This window comes from Rhinopithecus roxellana, chromosome 4 (assembly GCF_007565055.1).
Source record: "Rhinopithecus roxellana isolate Shanxi Qingling chromosome 4, ASM756505v1, whole genome shotgun sequence".
Lineage (NCBI taxonomy): Eukaryota > Metazoa > Chordata > Mammalia > Primates > Cercopithecidae > Rhinopithecus > Rhinopithecus roxellana.
Window position 1 is genome coordinate 146357985 of NC_044552.1, and position 18908 is coordinate 146376892.

The window sequence follows — 18908 nt, forward strand, 5'->3', positions numbered from 1 at the left end:
CTGCCTGAAGCCTGCTGTTGCTGCCACCAGCAACCTCAACCTCTGCAGTAGCAGAGTAGGTGCCCCTCCCATAGGACTGTGGATTCGCCTGACCAGGCCCACCACTGATGGCAACCTGCTCCCTCCAGAGCAAAATTGCTGCACACCCACACATGCCCTCCAAGGGCCAAAGAACCAGCCTGGCCAAGATATGTCACCACTGGAGACCCCACCCCCTCCAACAAAGTGGTTTTGTACTCAAGTGCATCCCTCAGGGACCCAAGGACCAGCTAGCTGTCCAGGGCTGCTACCATCACCAATGACCCTGCCCCCTCCAGTGATGAAGCCACCCAGGCCCACTGCTGTCAGAGAATCTGCCCACTCCAGTGGTAGAGCTGCCATACACCCATGCTTCCTAACGCCAGAGTCCCCAAACTGATCTGCCTGGTGTCCCTGTTCCCAGCAAAGCCATGCAATAGCCTCTACAACCATAGTATAGGCCACTGAGGTACTCACAGACACCAATGATGCTGATTATAGCTGAAGAAATCATACGGAGACTACATTACTGCCCCCATACTGAACCAAAGCCAAAGCACCCTACTCAACTGTATATTTGTGATACATATACATATACAGAAAAACATTTTTCCCTATGAAAGCTACTCCAAATCAGAAGAGGCAGTGTCCCACCAGACGCACAGATATCAACATAGGGAAACAGGAAATAAGAAAAAGGAAATGTGATGCCTTCAAAGGAACACAGTAATTCTCTAAGTAACAGACCCCAAAGGAAAACCAATCTAAAATCACCTGACAAAATGCAAAGTAACAAGGAAACCTGGCAAGATACAAGTTAACACAAATAGATTCAATGAAATCAGAAAACCATTCATAAGCTGAATGAGAAATTTTTAAAAATAGATATCATTAAGAAGAATGAAACAAATGTTAGAACTGAATAACTCAGTGAGTGAAATAAAAATAAAATTGAGAATTTCAATAATAGACTAGATCAGGCAGAAGAGTTTCTGAACTTGAAGACAGTTCTTTTAAAATAATCCACTTAGGGGAATGTGGGGAGAAAAAATGGCAGATAAGAGGCAGGACTAACTTTCAGCTCCCACTCAGACAAAACCATGTGTGGAGACTCACATCAAGAACTTGCTCCAGGAACCACTGCAGGAACATACCAGGAAAGCCAAGAGAAACCACAGACCCTTTGAAGGAGGTGGATTGCCGCTGCAGGCCCTGTGGGACAGCTGAGGAATTGTGAGTTGGCTTGCTTTCTCAGCTAGGAGGCTTGTAGCCTGGGGCAAGTTCTCAGCACTGCTCACCAGCTGCCTGGAAATAAACTGTGTGCTGTTGGGAGTGGCACAGTGGGAGGTGGGAGCCAGAACGGCTTTCCATGCAGCAGGCTGTATGGGAGCTAAGTGGCTTTCCCTCACTTCCTTGGTGACCTGTGTCACACAGCAGAGGCAGCCATAACTACCCTGGGAACATAACCCCCTTGGCCTGGGAACTACACCCCCAATCTCCCACAGCAGCTGCAGCAAGCCCTGCCCAAGAAGAGTCTGAGCTCAGACATGCTGAACCCTGTCCCAGCCTGACAGTCTTTCTCTACCCTTCCTGGTAGCCCAAGACAAAAAATATAATCTCTTGGGAGCTCTATAGCCCAGCCTCACCACCTCAGAAACTTGAATACTCATCCAAAGGTGACCCTAGGGTAAGCTTGTATCCTCCCTACACTCCCACGGCTGATGTACTCTTCATAGCGCCACCTCCTGGCTGGAGGCTAACCAACACAAAACCAGTGCACAAAAATACCACCAAGAACCCTCAGGGAGTCCACTTCTCTTCTCTGCTACCTCCACCAGAGCAGGTGCTGGGATCCACAGCTGAGAAACCTGGAGACAGATCACATCACAGGACTCTGCAGACACTTCCCAGTACCAGGCAGAGCCTGATAGCTCCACTGGGTGGCTAGATCCAGAAGATAAATAACAATCACTGCAGTTTTATTCTCAGGAAGTCCCTCTTTAGGGGAAGGGGTACAGCACCACATCATGGCAGCACCTCAAGGGACCAAAAAATCTGAACAGCAGCCTTGAATCCCAGATCTTCCCTCTGACATAGTCCACTGAAATGAGAAGGAACCAGAAAAAAATTCTGGTAACATGACAAAACAAGGTTATTTAGTGCCACCAAAAGATCACAGTAGCTCACCAGTAATGGATCAAAACCAAGATGAAATCCCCAAATTGCCAGAAAAAGAATTCAGAAGGTCAATTATTAAGCTAATCAAGGATGCATCTGAGAAAGGTGAAGTCCAACTTAAAGAAATCAAAAAATGATACAGGATATGAATGGAAAAATCTCCAGTGAAAAAGCATAAATAAAAAATAATTGCAACTTCTGGAAATGAAGAAATCACACTTAGAGAAATGCAAAATGCACTGGAAAGTCTCAGTAATAGAACTGAACAAGTAGAAGAAACAACTTCAGAGCTCAAAGACAAGGCTTTTGAATAAACCCAACTCAACAAAGAAAAAGAAAAAAAAAATTTTTTTAATGAATAAAGGCTCCAAGAAGTTTGGGATTGTGTTAAATGACCAAACCTAAGAATAATTGGTGTTCCTGAAGAAGAAGGGAAATCTAAATGTCTGGAAAACATGTTTGAGGAAATAATTGAGGAAAACTTCCCTGGCTTTGCTAGAGATCTGGACATCCAAACACAAGGAGCTCAAAGAACATCTGGGAAATTCATCACAAAAAGATCATAGCCTAGGCACATAGTCATCAGGTTATCTAAAGTCAAGACAAAGGGAAGAATCTTAAGAGCTGTGAGGCAAAAGCATCAGGTAACCTACAAAGGAAAACTTGTCAGATTAACAGCAGATTTCTCAGCAGAAATCCTGCAAGCTAGAAGGGAGTGGGGTCCTATATTTAGCCTCCTTAAAACAATTGTCAGTCAAGAATTTTGAATCCAGCAAAACTAAGCTTCATAAATGAAGGAAATTAGTCTTTTTCAGACAAATGCTGAGAGAATTTGCCAATACCAAGCCAGCACCACCAGAACTGCTAAAAGGAGCTCTAAATCTTGAAACAGATCCTTAAAATATACCAAACTAGAATTTCATTAAAGCATAAATCTTACAGTACCTATAAAACAATAACACAATGAAAAAAAACAAGGTATTCAGGCAACAAGTAGCAAGATGAATAGAATAGTACCTCACATCTCAGTAATAACATTGAATTTAAATGACCCAAATCCTCTACTTAAAAGACAAAAAATGGCAGAATGGATAAGAATTAACCAACCAAGTGAATAGTACCTCATATTCTCAATAATAACATTGAATGTAAATGACCTAAATCCTCTACTTAAAAGCCACAGAATGACAGAATGGATAAGAATTAACCAACCAAGTGAATAATACCTCACATCTCAATAATAACATTGAAAGTAAATGGCCTAAATCCTCACTTAAAAGACACAAAATGTCAGAATGGATAAGAATTAACCAACCAAGTACCTGGTATCTTCAAGAGACTCACCTGACACACAAAGACTCACATAAACTTAAGGTAAAGGGGTAGGAAAAGATATTCTATGCAAATGGACACCAAAAGTGAGCAGGAGTAGCTTTTCTTTTTCTTTTCTTTTTGAGATGGAGTCTTACTCTGTCACCCAGGCTGGAGTGCAATGGTATGGTCTCTGCTCACTGCAACTTCTGCCTCCTAGGTTCAAGTGATTCTCCTGCCTCAGCTTCCTGAGTAGCCGGGATTACAGGCACCTGCCACCATGCCTAGCTAATTTTTGCATTTTTATTAGAGACAGGGTTTCACTATCTTGGCCAGACTGGTCTTGAACTCCTGACCTCGTGATCCACCTGCCTCGGCCTCCCAAAGTGCTGGGATTACAGGCGTGAGCCACCGTGCCTGGCCAGGAGTAGCTTTTCTTATATCAGACAAAACAGACTTTAAAGCAACAGCAGTTGCTTTAAACAGCAGTTGCTTTAAAGAGGGACATTATATAATGATAAAAGGACTAGTCCAACAGGGAAATATCAAAATCCTAAATATATATACATCTAACACTGGAGTTCCCAAATTTATAAAACAATTACTACTAGACCTAAGAAGTGAGATAGACAACAACACAATAATAGTGTGGGACTTCAATACTCCACTGACAGCACTAGACTGGTCATCAACACAGAAAGTTAACAGAGAAACAATGGACTTAAACTATACCCTAGAACAAGTGGACTTAACAGATTTTTACAGAACATTCTACCCAACAGTTGCAGAATATTCATTTCATTCATCAGTATATGGAACATTCTCTAAGATAGACCATATGATAGGCCACAAAACAAGTCTCAACAAATTTGAGAAAATCTAAATTATATCAAGTACTCTCTCAGGCCACAGTGGAATAAAATTGGAAATCAACTCCAAAAGGAACCCTCAAAACCATGCAAATATATGAAAATTTAAGAACTTGCTCCTGAATGATCATTGGGTCAACAATGAAATCAAGGTGGAAATCAAAAAATTCTTTGTACTGAACAATAATAGTGATACAACCTATCCAAACCTCCGGGATACAGTAAAAGTGGTGCTAAGAGGAAAGTTCATAGCATTAAATGCCTACATCAAAAATTCTGAAAGACTACAAGTAGACAGTCTACGGTCACACCTCTAGGAACTAGAGAAACAAGAACAAACCAAACCCAAACCCAACTGGAGAAAAGAAATAATCAAGATCTGAGCAGAACTAAATGAGGCTGGCCATGGTGGTTGTCTAGGTGCAGTGGCTCATGCCTTTAATGCCAGCACTTTGGGAGGCCAAGGTGGGTGGATCACTTGAGGTCAGGAGTTCAAGAACAGTCTGGCCAACATGGCAAAACACTGTCTCTACTAAAAATATACAATACACAAATTAGACAGGTGTGGTTGTGCACGTCTGTAATCCTAGCTACTCAGCAGGCTGAGGCATGAGAATTGCTTGAGACCAGGAGGTGGAGGTTGCAGTGAACCAAGATTATTGTACCACTGCACTCTAGCCTGGGCAACAGGGTGAAACTCTGTCTTAAAAAAAACAAAAAACAAAAAAACGAAATGAAGTTGAAGTAAAAAAAAATACAAAAGATAAATGAAACAAAAAGTTGATTCTTTATAAAGATAAAAAATATTGATAGACCATTAGCGAGATTAACCAAGAAAATAAGAGAGAAGATCCAAACAAGCTCAATTAGAAATGAAATGGGAGATATTGTAACTGATACCACAGAAATACAAACGATCATTCAAGACTACAGTGAACACCTTTATGCACATACACTAGAAAACCTAGAGGAAACGGATAAATTCCTGGAAATATACAACCTCCCTAGATTAAGCCTAGAAGAAACAGAAATTCGAAATGGACCAATAACAAAAAGTGAGATTGAAATGGTAAGTAAAAAGCTACCAATAACAAAAGTCCAGGGCTACATTTACAGCTAAATTACAGCTAAATTCTATCAGCCATTCAAAGAAGAATTAGTACCAATCCTATTATACACTATTCCAAAAGATAGAGAAAGAAGGAATCCTCCCTAAATCATTCTATGAAGCCAGTATCACCCTAATACCCAAACCGGGAAAGGGCATAACAACAAAAGAAAACTACAGACCAATATCCCTGATGAAGATAGATGCAAAAATCCTCAATAAAATACTAGCTAACTGAATCCAACAGCATATCAAAAAGATAATCCACCATGATCAAGTAAGATTCATACCAGGGATGAAGGGATGGTTTAACACTTGCAAGTCAATAAATGTGATGCACCATGTGAATAGAATTAAAAACAGAAGATTACATGATCATCTCATTGGAGCCATTCTAGAGGTTGGCTCATCAGCAAAACCTTTCTAGACATTGGCTTAGGCAAAGACTTCATGACCAAGAACCCAAAAGCAAATGCAACAAAAACAAAAATAAATAGATGGGACTTAATCAAACTAAAAAGCTTCTACACAGCAAAAGAAACAATCGGCGGAGTAAACAGACAACACACAGAATGGGAGAAAGTCTTCACAATCTATACTTCTGACAAAGGAGTAATATCCAGAATGTACAAAGATCTCAAACAAATCAGCAAGAAAAAAAAATCAAACAAGCCCATCAAAAAGTGGGCTAAGGATATGGATAGACAATTCTCAAAGGAGGATATACAAATGGCCAACAAACATATGAAAAGATGCTCAACATCACTAATGATCAGGGAAGTGCAAATCAAAACCATCTGACTCCTGTGAGGATGGCCATAATCGAAATATCAAATAATAACAGATGTTGGTGGGGATGTGGTGAAAAGGGAACACTTTTACACTGTTGGTGGTAATGTAAACTAGTACAACCACTAAGGAAAACAGTATGGGGTTTCCTAAAGTAACTAAAAGTAGATCTACCATTTGATATAGAAATCCCACTCCTGGCTATCCACTTAGAGGAAAAGAAGTCATTATATGAAAAAGACACTTGCACATGCATGTTTACAGCAGCAAAATTTGCAATTTCAAAAATATAGAACCAGCCCAAATGCCCATCAATCAATGAGTGGATAAAGAAAATGTGATTATATATATATATATATATATGTGTGTGTGTGTGTGTGTGTGTGTGTGTGTGTGTATATATATATAAGTGTGATTATACACACACACACACACACACACACACACACACACACTATTGAATACTACTCAGCCATAAAAAGGAACAAAATAAGTACCGGCATTTGCAGCAACCTGGATGGAATTGGAAACTATCATTCTAAGTGAAGTAACTCGGGAATGGAAAAGCAAACATCATTATGTTCTCACTCATGAGTGGGAGCTAAACTATGAAGATGCAAAGGCATAAGAATGATACAATGGACTTTGGGGACTCAAGGGAAAGGGTGGGAGGTGGGTGAGGGATAAAAGACTACAATTTGACTATAATTTGCTTCAGAGAGAAGTTTTTTTGGTTGTATCTACTTGTTGATATTTCAGCTTTCTGTATCCGGATGTTCATATCTCTCCCAACACTTGGAAAGTTTTCAGCTATTATTTCATTGAATAGGTTTCCTATGCCTTTTCCCATCTCTTACTCATCTGAAATTTCTATAATGGGAATATTTGTTTCTTTAATGTTGTCCCATATGTCCTGCAGGCTTCCTTCATTCTTTCTTTTTGTTCTTTATTTCTTTTTTTTTTTCTTTTTCATTTGAATGGATTTTTTTTTTTTATTTCAATAGGTTTTTGGGGAACAGGTGGTGTTTGGTTACATGAATAAATTCTTTAGTGGTGATTTCTGAGAAATCAGATTTCAAAGAAACAAAGAAAATTTACAATTAAAACTAATGAAGTACTAAAAAGGAAAGATGGCAAATAAACAACCTAAAGATGCACCTCAAGGAACTAGAAGAGCAAGAACAAACAAAATCTACAATTAATAGAAGGAAAGAAATAATAAATACCAGAACAAAATTGAAATAGAGACAAAAAATTTCTAAAGACCAACAAAAGAAATACTTGTGTTTTTGGAAAAGATAAGCAAAATTGACACACCATTAGGTAGACCAAGAAAAAAGAGAGAAGACTCAAATAAATAAAATCAGAAATAGAAAAGGAGACATTACAACTGATACCATAGAATTACAAAGGATCAGGAGAGGGTACAGCTCAGGGGTAGAGCATTTGATTGCAGATCAAGAAATACAAAGGATCATAGCAGATTATTATGAACAACTATGTACCAACAAATTGAAAAACCTAGAAGAAGTGGATAAATTCCTGGACACATATAACCTATCAACATTGAGCCAGGAGGAAACAGAAAACCTGAATAGACCAAGAACAAGCAATGAGATTGAATAAGTAATAAAAGGTCTCCCGACAATGTAAAGCCCAGGGCAGAATGGCTTCACTGCTAAAGTGTACCAAACTTATAAAGAAGAACTACCACAAATACTTCTGAAAATATTCCAAAAAATTAAAAGAGGAGGGAATTATTCCTAACTCATTCTATGATGCCAGCATTACCATGATGCCAAAATCAGACAAGGACAGAACCAAAAAATTAAACTATAGGCCAATATCTCTGATGAACATAGATGCAAAAATCCTCAACAAAATACTAAAATCCAACAGCATATCCAAAAGTTTATATTTATCCCAGAGATGAAAGGATGATTCAACATACACAAATTAATAAATTTGATACCTCTCATAAACAAAATGAAGGACAAAGCCCATATGATTATCTCAATAGACACAGAAAAAGTATTTCATAAAATTAAATATCATTTACAATAACAACTCTCAACAAATTAGGTATAGATGGAATATACCTTAATACAATAAAGGCCATATATGACAAACCCACAGCCAACATTATACTAAAGAGACAAAAGCTGAAAGCTTTTCCTCTAAGATCTGGAACAAGATGGAACTAAAAATGATGAGCTCATAGAAGTAGTGAGTAGAACTGTGGTTATTAGAGGTTGGGAAGGCTAGCCAGGAGGGGAGAGTATGGAGAGGTTGGTTAGGAGACACACAATTATAGCTAGATAGGAGGAATAAATTTCAATGTTCTAGAGCAATATAGAATGAATATAGTTAACAATAATTTATTGTATATTTTCAAAAAGCTAGAAGAGAGGATTTTGAGTGTTCTCAACATAAAAAAATGATAAATGTTTGAGAAAATATGTATGCTAATTACCCTGATTTCATCATTACACGTTATATATATGTTTTGAAATATCACTGTGTACCCTGTAACTATGTTAAATTATTACATGTATGTTAAAATTAACTTTAAAAGGTACAAGTAGAGGAAAATAGAATTAAGTAGCTGGTATACAAAGGAGGCAGGGAAACATTTAAATTTTATAGCATATGTATGTGGTACCCATTGAAAATTAAAATAAGCATATACATTTTTGAAAAAAGCTACAAATAAAGCTAATGAAGTACTAAATAAAATGTTTTATCCTCCTACATTGTCAGATGTAGTTTTACAAAACAAAATAGAAAATATGTGATTGGATAAGCAGTAAAGCATATATATTTATAAGCTATAAATATAAATATTTAATATAATAAGAATATAAATATTCTAAAACTATATTTTCCTTGCCTTCATTTCAGCAAAATTATTAAATATGCTATTATAATGGAAAATTTCACAAAATTTTCGCTCTACTGATAGTAATAATCTAAAAGATCAATCGAAAATAAAATTACAATCAAAATATATACAATTTGAATTTTCAATTAAAATACATACATTAAAACAAATGTGGGAACTTTTTTGTTCTTGAGACAGGGTCTCACTCCTGTCACACAGTCTGGAGTGCAGTAGCATGATCATGGCTCACTATAGCCTTGACATCATGGGCTCAAGCAATTCCCCCACCTCAGCCTCCTGAGTAGCTAGGACTACAGGTTCATAACACCACATCCAGCTAATTTTTTTTTTTTTTTTTTTTTTTTTTTTTTAAGAGACAGGGTTTCACCAAGTTATCCAGACTGGTAAGAAATTTTGAATGGACTTATTTCCATATATTTAAAAGTGTTATTTTTAAATTAATATTAAAAACCAATTAGAATTAAAAGCAAATACAAATTATAATAGTTATTAAAACTTAAAATATTATTTAAACAAAGAGGAAAATGCTCATTTATTTGAAATGTCATTTTATTACACATTTTATGAAAATTATTCATAATTCTAGCATTTAATGTTCATATTTTAATTGCTAGGCTAAAAGATCAGCAGCATAGTTTATCAATTTTGTATCTATAGTTATACAGATACAGAATTCAAGTAATGTAAATTGCTTAATATTGCAAAGTATGCCTGAGCCACCATGCACAACTTCTTTCTCCTCAGTAATTCTGGAACTATCAATTGGAACATGAGGAAAAACAAAGAACTGGTCATTTATCACTATTAGGACACAGAATTCATTGTGAAAGAATCTATTGAGCTCATATTATCTTAGAGGATTTGACATATTAACTAATTTATCTTTTCTCTTTCCTAAATATTTGTGTCATTCAATTCCTCCTGGTGTTTCTAAGTAGTATTTGTCTCCAGGAGTAGAAATTTTAAGACATCAAAGTGAATCAAGGTAAAATTAACAGAGGCAAGTCAAAGTTCTAATGGCTGGATACATGCTTAATAAACCATTTGTTCAAAACATTAAAAATTTAGAACCAGGATCCACAAAGGCTGTGATTCATTCTCTGGCATGAAGGTAATATTGTGCAGTTCGGGCCTGTTAACAATAGGCCAAAGTGGCCGAGACTTTAATTCTATAGCACATGATGCAATTATTTGTTGTTAGCAAAGTTTCTCCTAATGTCAGAACAAGGTAACTGACATCATTTCACATTCAACTGGAGGCTGCAACTTCAGGAGTCTCCCTTTAATACTCACAATTTGGACACTCTAATTAGTTATCTAGGTGATATTACTCCTCCTCATATTTGGAGATGTCATAAAGGATACTATTTGTACAAGAATATGCCTGCCACGTATTAGGCCACACATAATAGGCCACAGCCTGCTCCTGATTGAACACATGACAATGTTTTTTGGTGTAACGTTTGAAGTGATGATTTATAAAGCCTATCTCCATTTACAACTCAGCTCTTGGAGATAAGGAATTTCATAGTCTTTTTCTTAAAAATATGTATCTAATTATTGACTGGTTTATCTTAGACAGCTAAAATATGCTAAACAGCTTGAAAGTAAGCTTTAAAATACCCTGAAGATGTTTCTCTTATATTTTGCTAACTTACTGTTGTAGAAGCTATACAATGCTACTCTTTTTATCAAGAATCAATTAATGTTTTGCTTGTTCAGATAAAATGTGGCCACACATTTGAGGCCAGACAGGCCTGCGTTCAGATCCCACTTCTACCACCCTGAGCTATGTCATTTGGGCAAATTATATAATCCTTCTGAGGTTCAGTTTCTTCATTTGTAATTGAGATCATTCCTTATTTGCAGTGCCATTGTGAAAATTTAATGATACAATCACTGTGGAGTGCCTGGCACACAGTATATTCTCAAATAAAATAAAATAAAATAAAATAAAATAAAATAAATAAACAAACAGTAGCTATGTAACTGACAAAGAATTATGGAAATCAGCTATAGTGAATTCATTCATCAATTTAATAAATATATATTGATCCTACTGTATGCCAGACAACTGGGCACAGTGCTTGGAATTCAAAGGCTGCTTTGCACTAGGAGCTTAATATTTCTGTGGGGATACAGACATGCATAATAGAGATATGAAAGCGCTGTACAAGCACAAGTAACGGAATAGCTAACTTTGTTTGGGGAGTTAGGAACGGCTTCTTAAAGAAGATAGGAACTAAGCTAGCAGGAATTTGTCAGGAAAGACTGAGAAGGGCATTTGGGGCAGAAGATTGCAAAGGCATGGAGTTACCACGTGCTTTTCACATTCAAGAAAAGGAAAAAGTTGGAGAGGGCCATAGTAACCATGCCAGGCCCCATGGATGGCTAAACTGAACTGACAAGACCCAGCTGATGTGTTTGGAAATAGACCAGAAGTGCCATGCTAATCCTTCAAGAGTGTGGCTCTAACTGAACTAAAAAAAAAATCCAGTTCTCTGAGATTTGCCACTTTTGATGAATTGGCTTAAGGAAGGATTGATCAAAACCCTTCAGTACAGTGATGTTTGTTTGCTAGACACACCACTTTTCTTCAAATATACCAAAATTGGGGGCAGAAGGGAAACTGTTATTTTGTACTCAAGGCTCATGATTTCCAGCTCTTCCTTCCCCTATAATTTCCTGTGATGGGCTGCCCTTTTCACCAGGAACACCCCGGGACATGTTCTAAAAACTGCTGTAACCAAAATGCATGCTTCTTAGTTAATAATAAAGTAGTGTTCAATTCCAAAAGCTGAAAGGGAAGATGACACAAAATTTCACTGCAGAAAATATATCCTCAAATGTTGTAAAATGATGTGAAAACCATCCAAAGCACTGGATTTGAAACTAGTGAGGGGAACATCATGGCTAAAGCATAAGAAAGAATTAGACTGAGAAGAAGGAAAAGGCCTCAAAGCCACAGGCAAACACCCTAACTTGGGCAGAACCCTAAGAGGCAAACAATCCCACTGCTAAAGACACCTCCAAATACTTGCAACAGATCTCCGAGAGAAAGTAACAGCCTTGCTGCCCATCTGAGGGAAACTGTCCAGCTGCAGTAGTTACTTCCAACAAAATCTTGTCAATGTGAGGTGCAGGTGGAGCGGAGGGTTGGTGGCTGTGTAGGTGGGAATCCAAACCTAGGCTCTGAGGACAAGCCTTCTAATGGCACAGAAATTAAATTCATCCCAGAATTGGCTAGTTATATTATTTAACACCACTGACACACCTACCTTAATAATCTGTGGATTCATCTACTACATAGTTTGAATAATGACTCAATTCCATGGGAAGACGTTTCTATTTATATTCAGTAAATATTACAGTATTCTCTAATTGTAATCTCCCATTATAACCTTCCAAGATTTCATGGATTTTTAGGCAAATTCTATGGAAGGTCTAAATAGCAGATAATAGCTATTTAATAGATTTTTTTTAAATAAAAGAAAGCCATTTGTTTTAATCCACTCACCATTCCATGATTCAGCCACCCTGGGATAAAATTATCCAGCAGCTTCGGGTATATCATCTCTCTGTCATAGGCATAAATGATCCAGAACACTGCTACAACAAACTGGAAGGAAAAAGAAATCTTTTATTTCAAGTTCATTGACTATTCACAACATACAATTTATTGGTTAACAATAGTTAAAAGAACCCAACAGAATTTGGAATCTATGATGAAAGACAGATCGGTAAACCAGCTAATGATTGGAAACACAGGTCTAGCTTCATTTCATTAGTAGTAAAAGTTAAGGTGCCTCCTCTGTCTCTGATCTCCCAACTGTGTCCTTTCAGGCAAAGGGATTGGTTTCTGAGGGAGAAAGAAGAGGCCTGTTTTCATGAACAGCTCTGTTTCAGGGCTAACTGTACTGGTCTGATTCCTCTGGAGAGGGTTTAAAAGTTCACTGGTGGTTTTTTCGGATCCCATTACCCACTATCTAGGGTTAGCACACATTCAGGAAACTGTCGGGTATGTCCCTTTTCCTTGAACCCATCATGTGGTTTAAATTAATCTTCACATTCTCAAATTTCCACTTCACCACTACCAGCATTGAAACCACTGCTATAAAATCTCCTAAGTCACATTTCCAGCAAATGTATTAATTTATACAGACTAAGCAAGGGCTTTGGCTGCACTGAGAAGCTGGGTCCATGGAGGGTAAAGGAAGATTCCTAATTCTCTTGGAATAACTTAGAAGTTCATCTGAGTTCCAAAGGTTTATTTTGGCCCAACAGCAACATAATCATCAAAAGAGAGTAGAATACTCAATGTATTATCTTACCCTTCTTCCAACTAATGGTGAGAAAAGAAGTTCAGATAAAATAATGAATGGCCCGAGGTCTTAACCTTCAGCACTGAATTTAAAAGAAGAAGTGTATGTTTTTGTAAATGTCAAAAAATGTAGCATAGAAAGGGAACCATCCCACAGGAAGAGATAAAAGTCTCTGTAGAGTGATGTCTCAAAATAAAAAATGCTACAAAATGGAAAAATATAGCATAAATATTAGAAACAATTTTGACTTCATTTTATATCTCATTCATGCTCCCATATTTTATTAATAAAAATAATAAATAGTTTAATGCCACTTCAAATTGGTGGTTTTGGTAGGTTGGTGGAAGAAAAGGCCAGAATGAAAGAAATTAAAGTGGTGGTAGGTGGCAGGTAGAGGCAGTAAAAGGCGACTCCCGTTTCATGGCAATGGGCAGTGAGGGAAGGCAAAGGAGGCCGGCTGTCTGAGACATGTAACAGGGATTAGGAGGGTGTGTATGATCTTACAAAATAGGAGATCCAGGCAGTATTTTGATTGGCTAAAAGTCAGAGTAAAAGGAAATAGAAAGGGAATGACTGATAAGCAAGGCCCAGGAAAAGAAAGGGATTAGGATTATAAATACAGATGAAGCATCCTTCCCTTTAAAGTGAAATGCAAGCACTTTTGCTGACAGTTGGAAATAGAGCTGAGTACAAAGGATTTGGGGCACTGCTATGGATAATGTACTAGGAAGTCCATAGAATATTTAAAAGGAAGACTGTCATGAATCAGGAGGACTCAACAGAGATCTAAGAACAAGATTTTGTAATAGAACCAACCAGGATGTTTTCCCAGGCTGTGTTGAGGTCTGTGAAAATGAGGACTTAGGAAAAAGAGGGTTTAGGAAAACTTAAGGATCCTAGGGATTTTGTAGCACAATGGCTTGGGTAACTGGGACAGATAAAAGGTTGAAAATAAGGGATGCTATGAGATCAGAAGAACGTCTTTAAGCAACTGGCTAGCATTTCTAAGCTGGTACTTGGATTACATGAGATATCACACCTAAAGATACTAGTGACAGACAGTAAACAATTAAAGATAGCCATTCCTGTTTTCACTTCTTTTGCTGGATAGATGTGACAAGTGACACCAAACCAATTAGGGCTGATCATGTGCTCCGATGCCAGGGATGCATCACCAGGCAACACAGTAGTACTACCCCGCTCCATGATTCCAGCCTTTCTATTCAAAGCGGATCAGCAGCACTCATGTCACCTGAAAGCTTTTAAATGTACATTTCAATAAGATCTTATGCACATATAAGTTTGAGATGTTCTGCTTGGGGAGGCTCTACTTCGGCTACCTTGAGCCTCCTCCCTTCCCATGGAGTGAAAAGATCCTGTGGCCAAGTGGCTTGTCTACGCGGAGCATGCACCTCTTCCCTTGGAGATCACACCTGGAGTAACTGTGAGCCTGGAATTCCCTGCCCACATAGTCATGAGTATGCCTTGGGGCATTTGTGGATCTCCCCCTCCAGTCTGAACCTGAAGGTAGACTGTGCAATAAATGTGTGTTTGCCTTAACCTGAGGGTGGTAAAGGTACATCTGTTTCTGGAGGGTAAGGACCAAAGGTTTACATTTGGTCTGGGTGTCTAAACATAGGCATGAAGCCACTTCAGTCCTGGATGGAGCCACTGATGCACATCTCTTCACCTTTGCCATATAACATAACCTAATCAAGGGGATGACATCCCATCATATTCACGGGTCTCTCTGATACTCTGTGGACGGGGATTGTACATGCTGGTGCAGCAGGGGATGGAATCTTGGCGTCATGTTGGAATTCTGCTTATCATAGGCTCCCACTGTGTTCTTTCTTTCCAAATTGTTTTGACTCTTTTAAGTCCTTTGCATTTCCATTCAAATGTTAGAATCTCCGACTGTTAATTTATACAAATATCCTGCTAGAATTCTCATGGTGACTGTTTGGGGAGAGCTAACATTTTAACAATATTGAATCTTCCAATCCGTGAAGATCATTTATATCCCCTAACTTGGGTCTTCTTTAATTTCTCTCAGCAATGTTTTTGGTTTTCAATGCACAGATATTGCATGTATTTTGTTGAACCTATCCATAAATATTTCATGTTTTGTGATGCTATTGTGGAGAGTATTATATTTTTTTAGATTCTTTTTTGTTAGTTTATAAAAATGAACCAATTTCTGAATATTGACGTTATATTTTACACCTTTCCTAAATTCATGTAGTAGTTCTAGTCGCTATTTTAGAAATAGTTTTGCATTTTATACTTATACGATCTGCAGATAAAGACAGTGTTTTTCCCTTATAATTTTATGCATTTTACTTCTTTTTTTTTTTATTGCACTGCCTGTGACCTGCAGCAATATGCTGAATAGAAGTGATGGAGAAATCCCAGCACTTTGGGAGGCCGAGACGGGCGGATCACGAGGTCAGGAGATCGAGACCATCCTGGCTAACATGGTGAAACCCCGTCTCTACTAAAAATACAAAAAACTAGCCGGGCGAGGTGGCGGGCGCCTGTAGTCCCAGCTACTCCGGAGGCTGAGGCAGGAGAATGGCGTAAACCCGGGAGGCGGAGCTTGCAGTGAGCTGAGATCCAGCCACTGCACTCCAGCCTGGGTGACAAAGCAAGACTCCGTCTCAAAAAAAAAAAAAAAAAAAAAAAAAAAAAAAAAAAAAAAAAAAAAGAAGTGATGGAGAGTGAGCATCCTTGCCTTCATCTCTATCTTAGGGAAAGTGTTCAGTCTTTCCACACTTAAATTTGATATTAGCTGTAGGCTTCTTTTAGTTGTCTTTTATCAAGTTGAGAAAAATCTCTTCTATTCTTACTTTATTTGGGAATAATATACATACACAATGAATAAGTGCTTAATTTTTGAATTTTTTCAGATGGTTTTGTTTCATATCTTGAGATGATCATATAGTTTTCCCTATTTATTCTGTTAATACGGTGAATTATATCAATTGATATTGAAAGTCAAACCAACCTTACATTCCTGGTCATCATATATTATAATTTATATAAATATATATATGTTTTTACTGGATTCAATCTGCTGATACTCTGCAAAGAATTTTCTTTTCATCTCTATTCATGAAGTATACTGATCTCTGATCTGTAATTTTCCTTTCTCATAATGTCTTCACCTAATTCAGGTAATAGTATAAATTCTGGAATCAAAAGATGAGTTGGGAAGTGTTTCCTCCTCTATTTTCTGAAGGGTTTTGTGCAAGATTAGTGTAATTTATTCCTTATGCAATTGATATACTTCCCTAGTAAAGCCGTCTGGACTTGCAATTTTTCTGGTGGGTAGATTTGTGAATTCATTTTCTTTAATAAATATAGGGCCATTTGGGCTTCCTACTTTTGCTTGAGTTGATTTTGGTCATTATTGTCTTTTGTGGAATTGCTGTATTTCATCTATGTTTTTGAATTTATAAAATTGTTCTTAATATTTCATCATGGAAACTGACAAATGCTATGTATCAGGTATTTTTTCCCTAGAGAGAGCCCACTGTTAAATATTTACTAACATACCACTATCAGGAGTCACTTTCTGTTCACCACGAGTGATCATTCACAGCATCCACAACACATGAGACTCAGTGTGAAGCTTTGGTCAATACTTTGATCCCTACCTTATACTGAGGGAATTATATGGGTTATTAAAAGTGAAGTGACTTTCAAGAAAGTGTTAGTTACCTTTCTAAGTGTAATACTAGAAGGTCAGGAGGCCCAGCTAACTGAGTAATCAGTCTTCTAAATAATTCTTTAGATACAAACACAGAACAGATGGTAGCTTCTTGGCTTCCTGCACTGATATCCTCCTGATAGTATAGCCATCAGCAAACCCAAAATAAATTTGAACTCTCCTACCAGGGCATGGATATGGAACAAAAATAGTTTCTCTTGGACAGGCTAAGTGATACTGAAACCTTCCACTGTTGTGAAGAAGTGCCTTCTCTGGCCAGGAGCAATGGCCAGCTATTCCTCATCCTACACCTGCTGCTTCTTGGCTGCCAGGAACAGAATACTGTACTTGAACTGAGAGTGGAAGGAGCACAGTCACTTTCCAGTCCTTTAAGCTTTGAGATAAAATACTTGAGTGACAGCTAGTCATTGATGTCTCATTTGAACCCCCAGAACTACTAGGAAATTAATGCCAAAAGAAAATTGGATTCACAGTTTGCCTCCTTTTGAAAGGAGTCTCTCACATGGAGTCTAACAGAAGCCGAAACTTCAGCTTTAGTCCACTTCTAAGAAGTTTTATTGATTAATGGGAAATTCTTTGGAATTTGGTAAGACCAATTAGAATGCAAAGGATGTTGGAGAGAAATTTGCCATGAAGAAGGCTAAAAAGAAGAGTCACTTATCTATAGATTGGTCTATAAAGGCTGGATAGCATCATCTCAAACATTCACTGTTGAGGGAGGGAAGGAAGGAGGGAAGAGGGGAGGAAATGGATACATCCTTAAAGTCTGCAGCTTCAACTGGATAAAATCTTATATATATTCTGATATGTCAGTATTCAGACTTTACCAAATACTCATAGGAAAAAGTTTAAATTCTGTTTGGGGCTCTATTACCTTGCTTCCAGATTTCTTTTTCATGACTTACTTTCCAGTCAATTCTTTCTGTTGCAGAAGGGTAATCTTTAGAAATGTTTCCAATTGTGATTTCTCTATGCAAACAGAGAAAGTATGGGCATGAGAATAAGCTGGGTGTTGTGCATGCTATCTGGCTTCGTCTCTGAGGTCCCCTATGCAAAGAGTGAATGTTTCCTTCAGCAGGACCCTTACCTTCCTACTTTCGAGATCTATGGAATCCTGGGTGTCCAAGTCCTCTCCTTCTGGCTGATTTTCCTCAACCATACCCTCAAATTCAGAAATGCATAGTGAAGCTTAGGGCTCTCTAAAATGCCACAGTCTCCTTTATTCCAGAGGACAATCAGTTTCTAGGATTCATTCCTAAAAGCATGACATGGAATTCCTCTCCTTAGAATGTAAGTCTGTGAGTAATGTTAATTTTTTATGCCATGAATTCTGCCCAAATTATCTTAAAATCTGAATCTCCATATAGAGAATTGCCAAAGCACATGTTGATGTTATGCTCTTCTTTTCATGGGTTTTAACTTCATCATTTTGGTACATTTACAATTTATCCATATTTGCCTAGATTTCTGTTCTTCATTATCTCTACTGACTCAGGAAGTAATGATAGAATACGAACCCAGCTCCTACAAATGCCTGCATGATTTGGTTCCTTCCTTTCTCTCCAATCTCGGCCTGTGCCATGTTCTGTCTTGCTCCTTCAAGTCCAACCGGTAATTTGTTCCTGAAAAGTATTAAGCTCTTTCCCGATTCAGGGCCATAGCATTTTCTACTCTGTGC

At 37.8% G+C, this 18908-nt stretch overlaps 1 protein-coding gene across 16 annotated transcripts in view; it reads right to left on the reverse strand.

Annotated features, from left to right (window-relative positions):
- AIG1 (androgen induced 1) overlaps positions 1-18908 on the reverse strand; it is a 279442-nt gene that overhangs the window by 159929 nt on the left and 100605 nt on the right. For 14 of the 16 annotated variants that reach the window (XR_004056908.1, XR_004056907.1, XM_030929201.1 and 11 more), the window contains one exon: positions 12693-12794. The exons of 1 other annotated variant lie outside the window; for it this stretch is intronic. Coding sequence is in view for 13 of the 15 variants with exons in the window: in XM_030929201.1 (XP_030785061.1) it covers positions 12693-12794 (102 nt within the window). In the remaining 2 variants the exon portion in view is untranslated. Of the gene's footprint in view, positions 1-12692; positions 12795-12981; positions 13093-18908 lie in introns of those variants that run through there. One more of the 16 variants, XM_030929208.1, reaches the window with a different exon arrangement.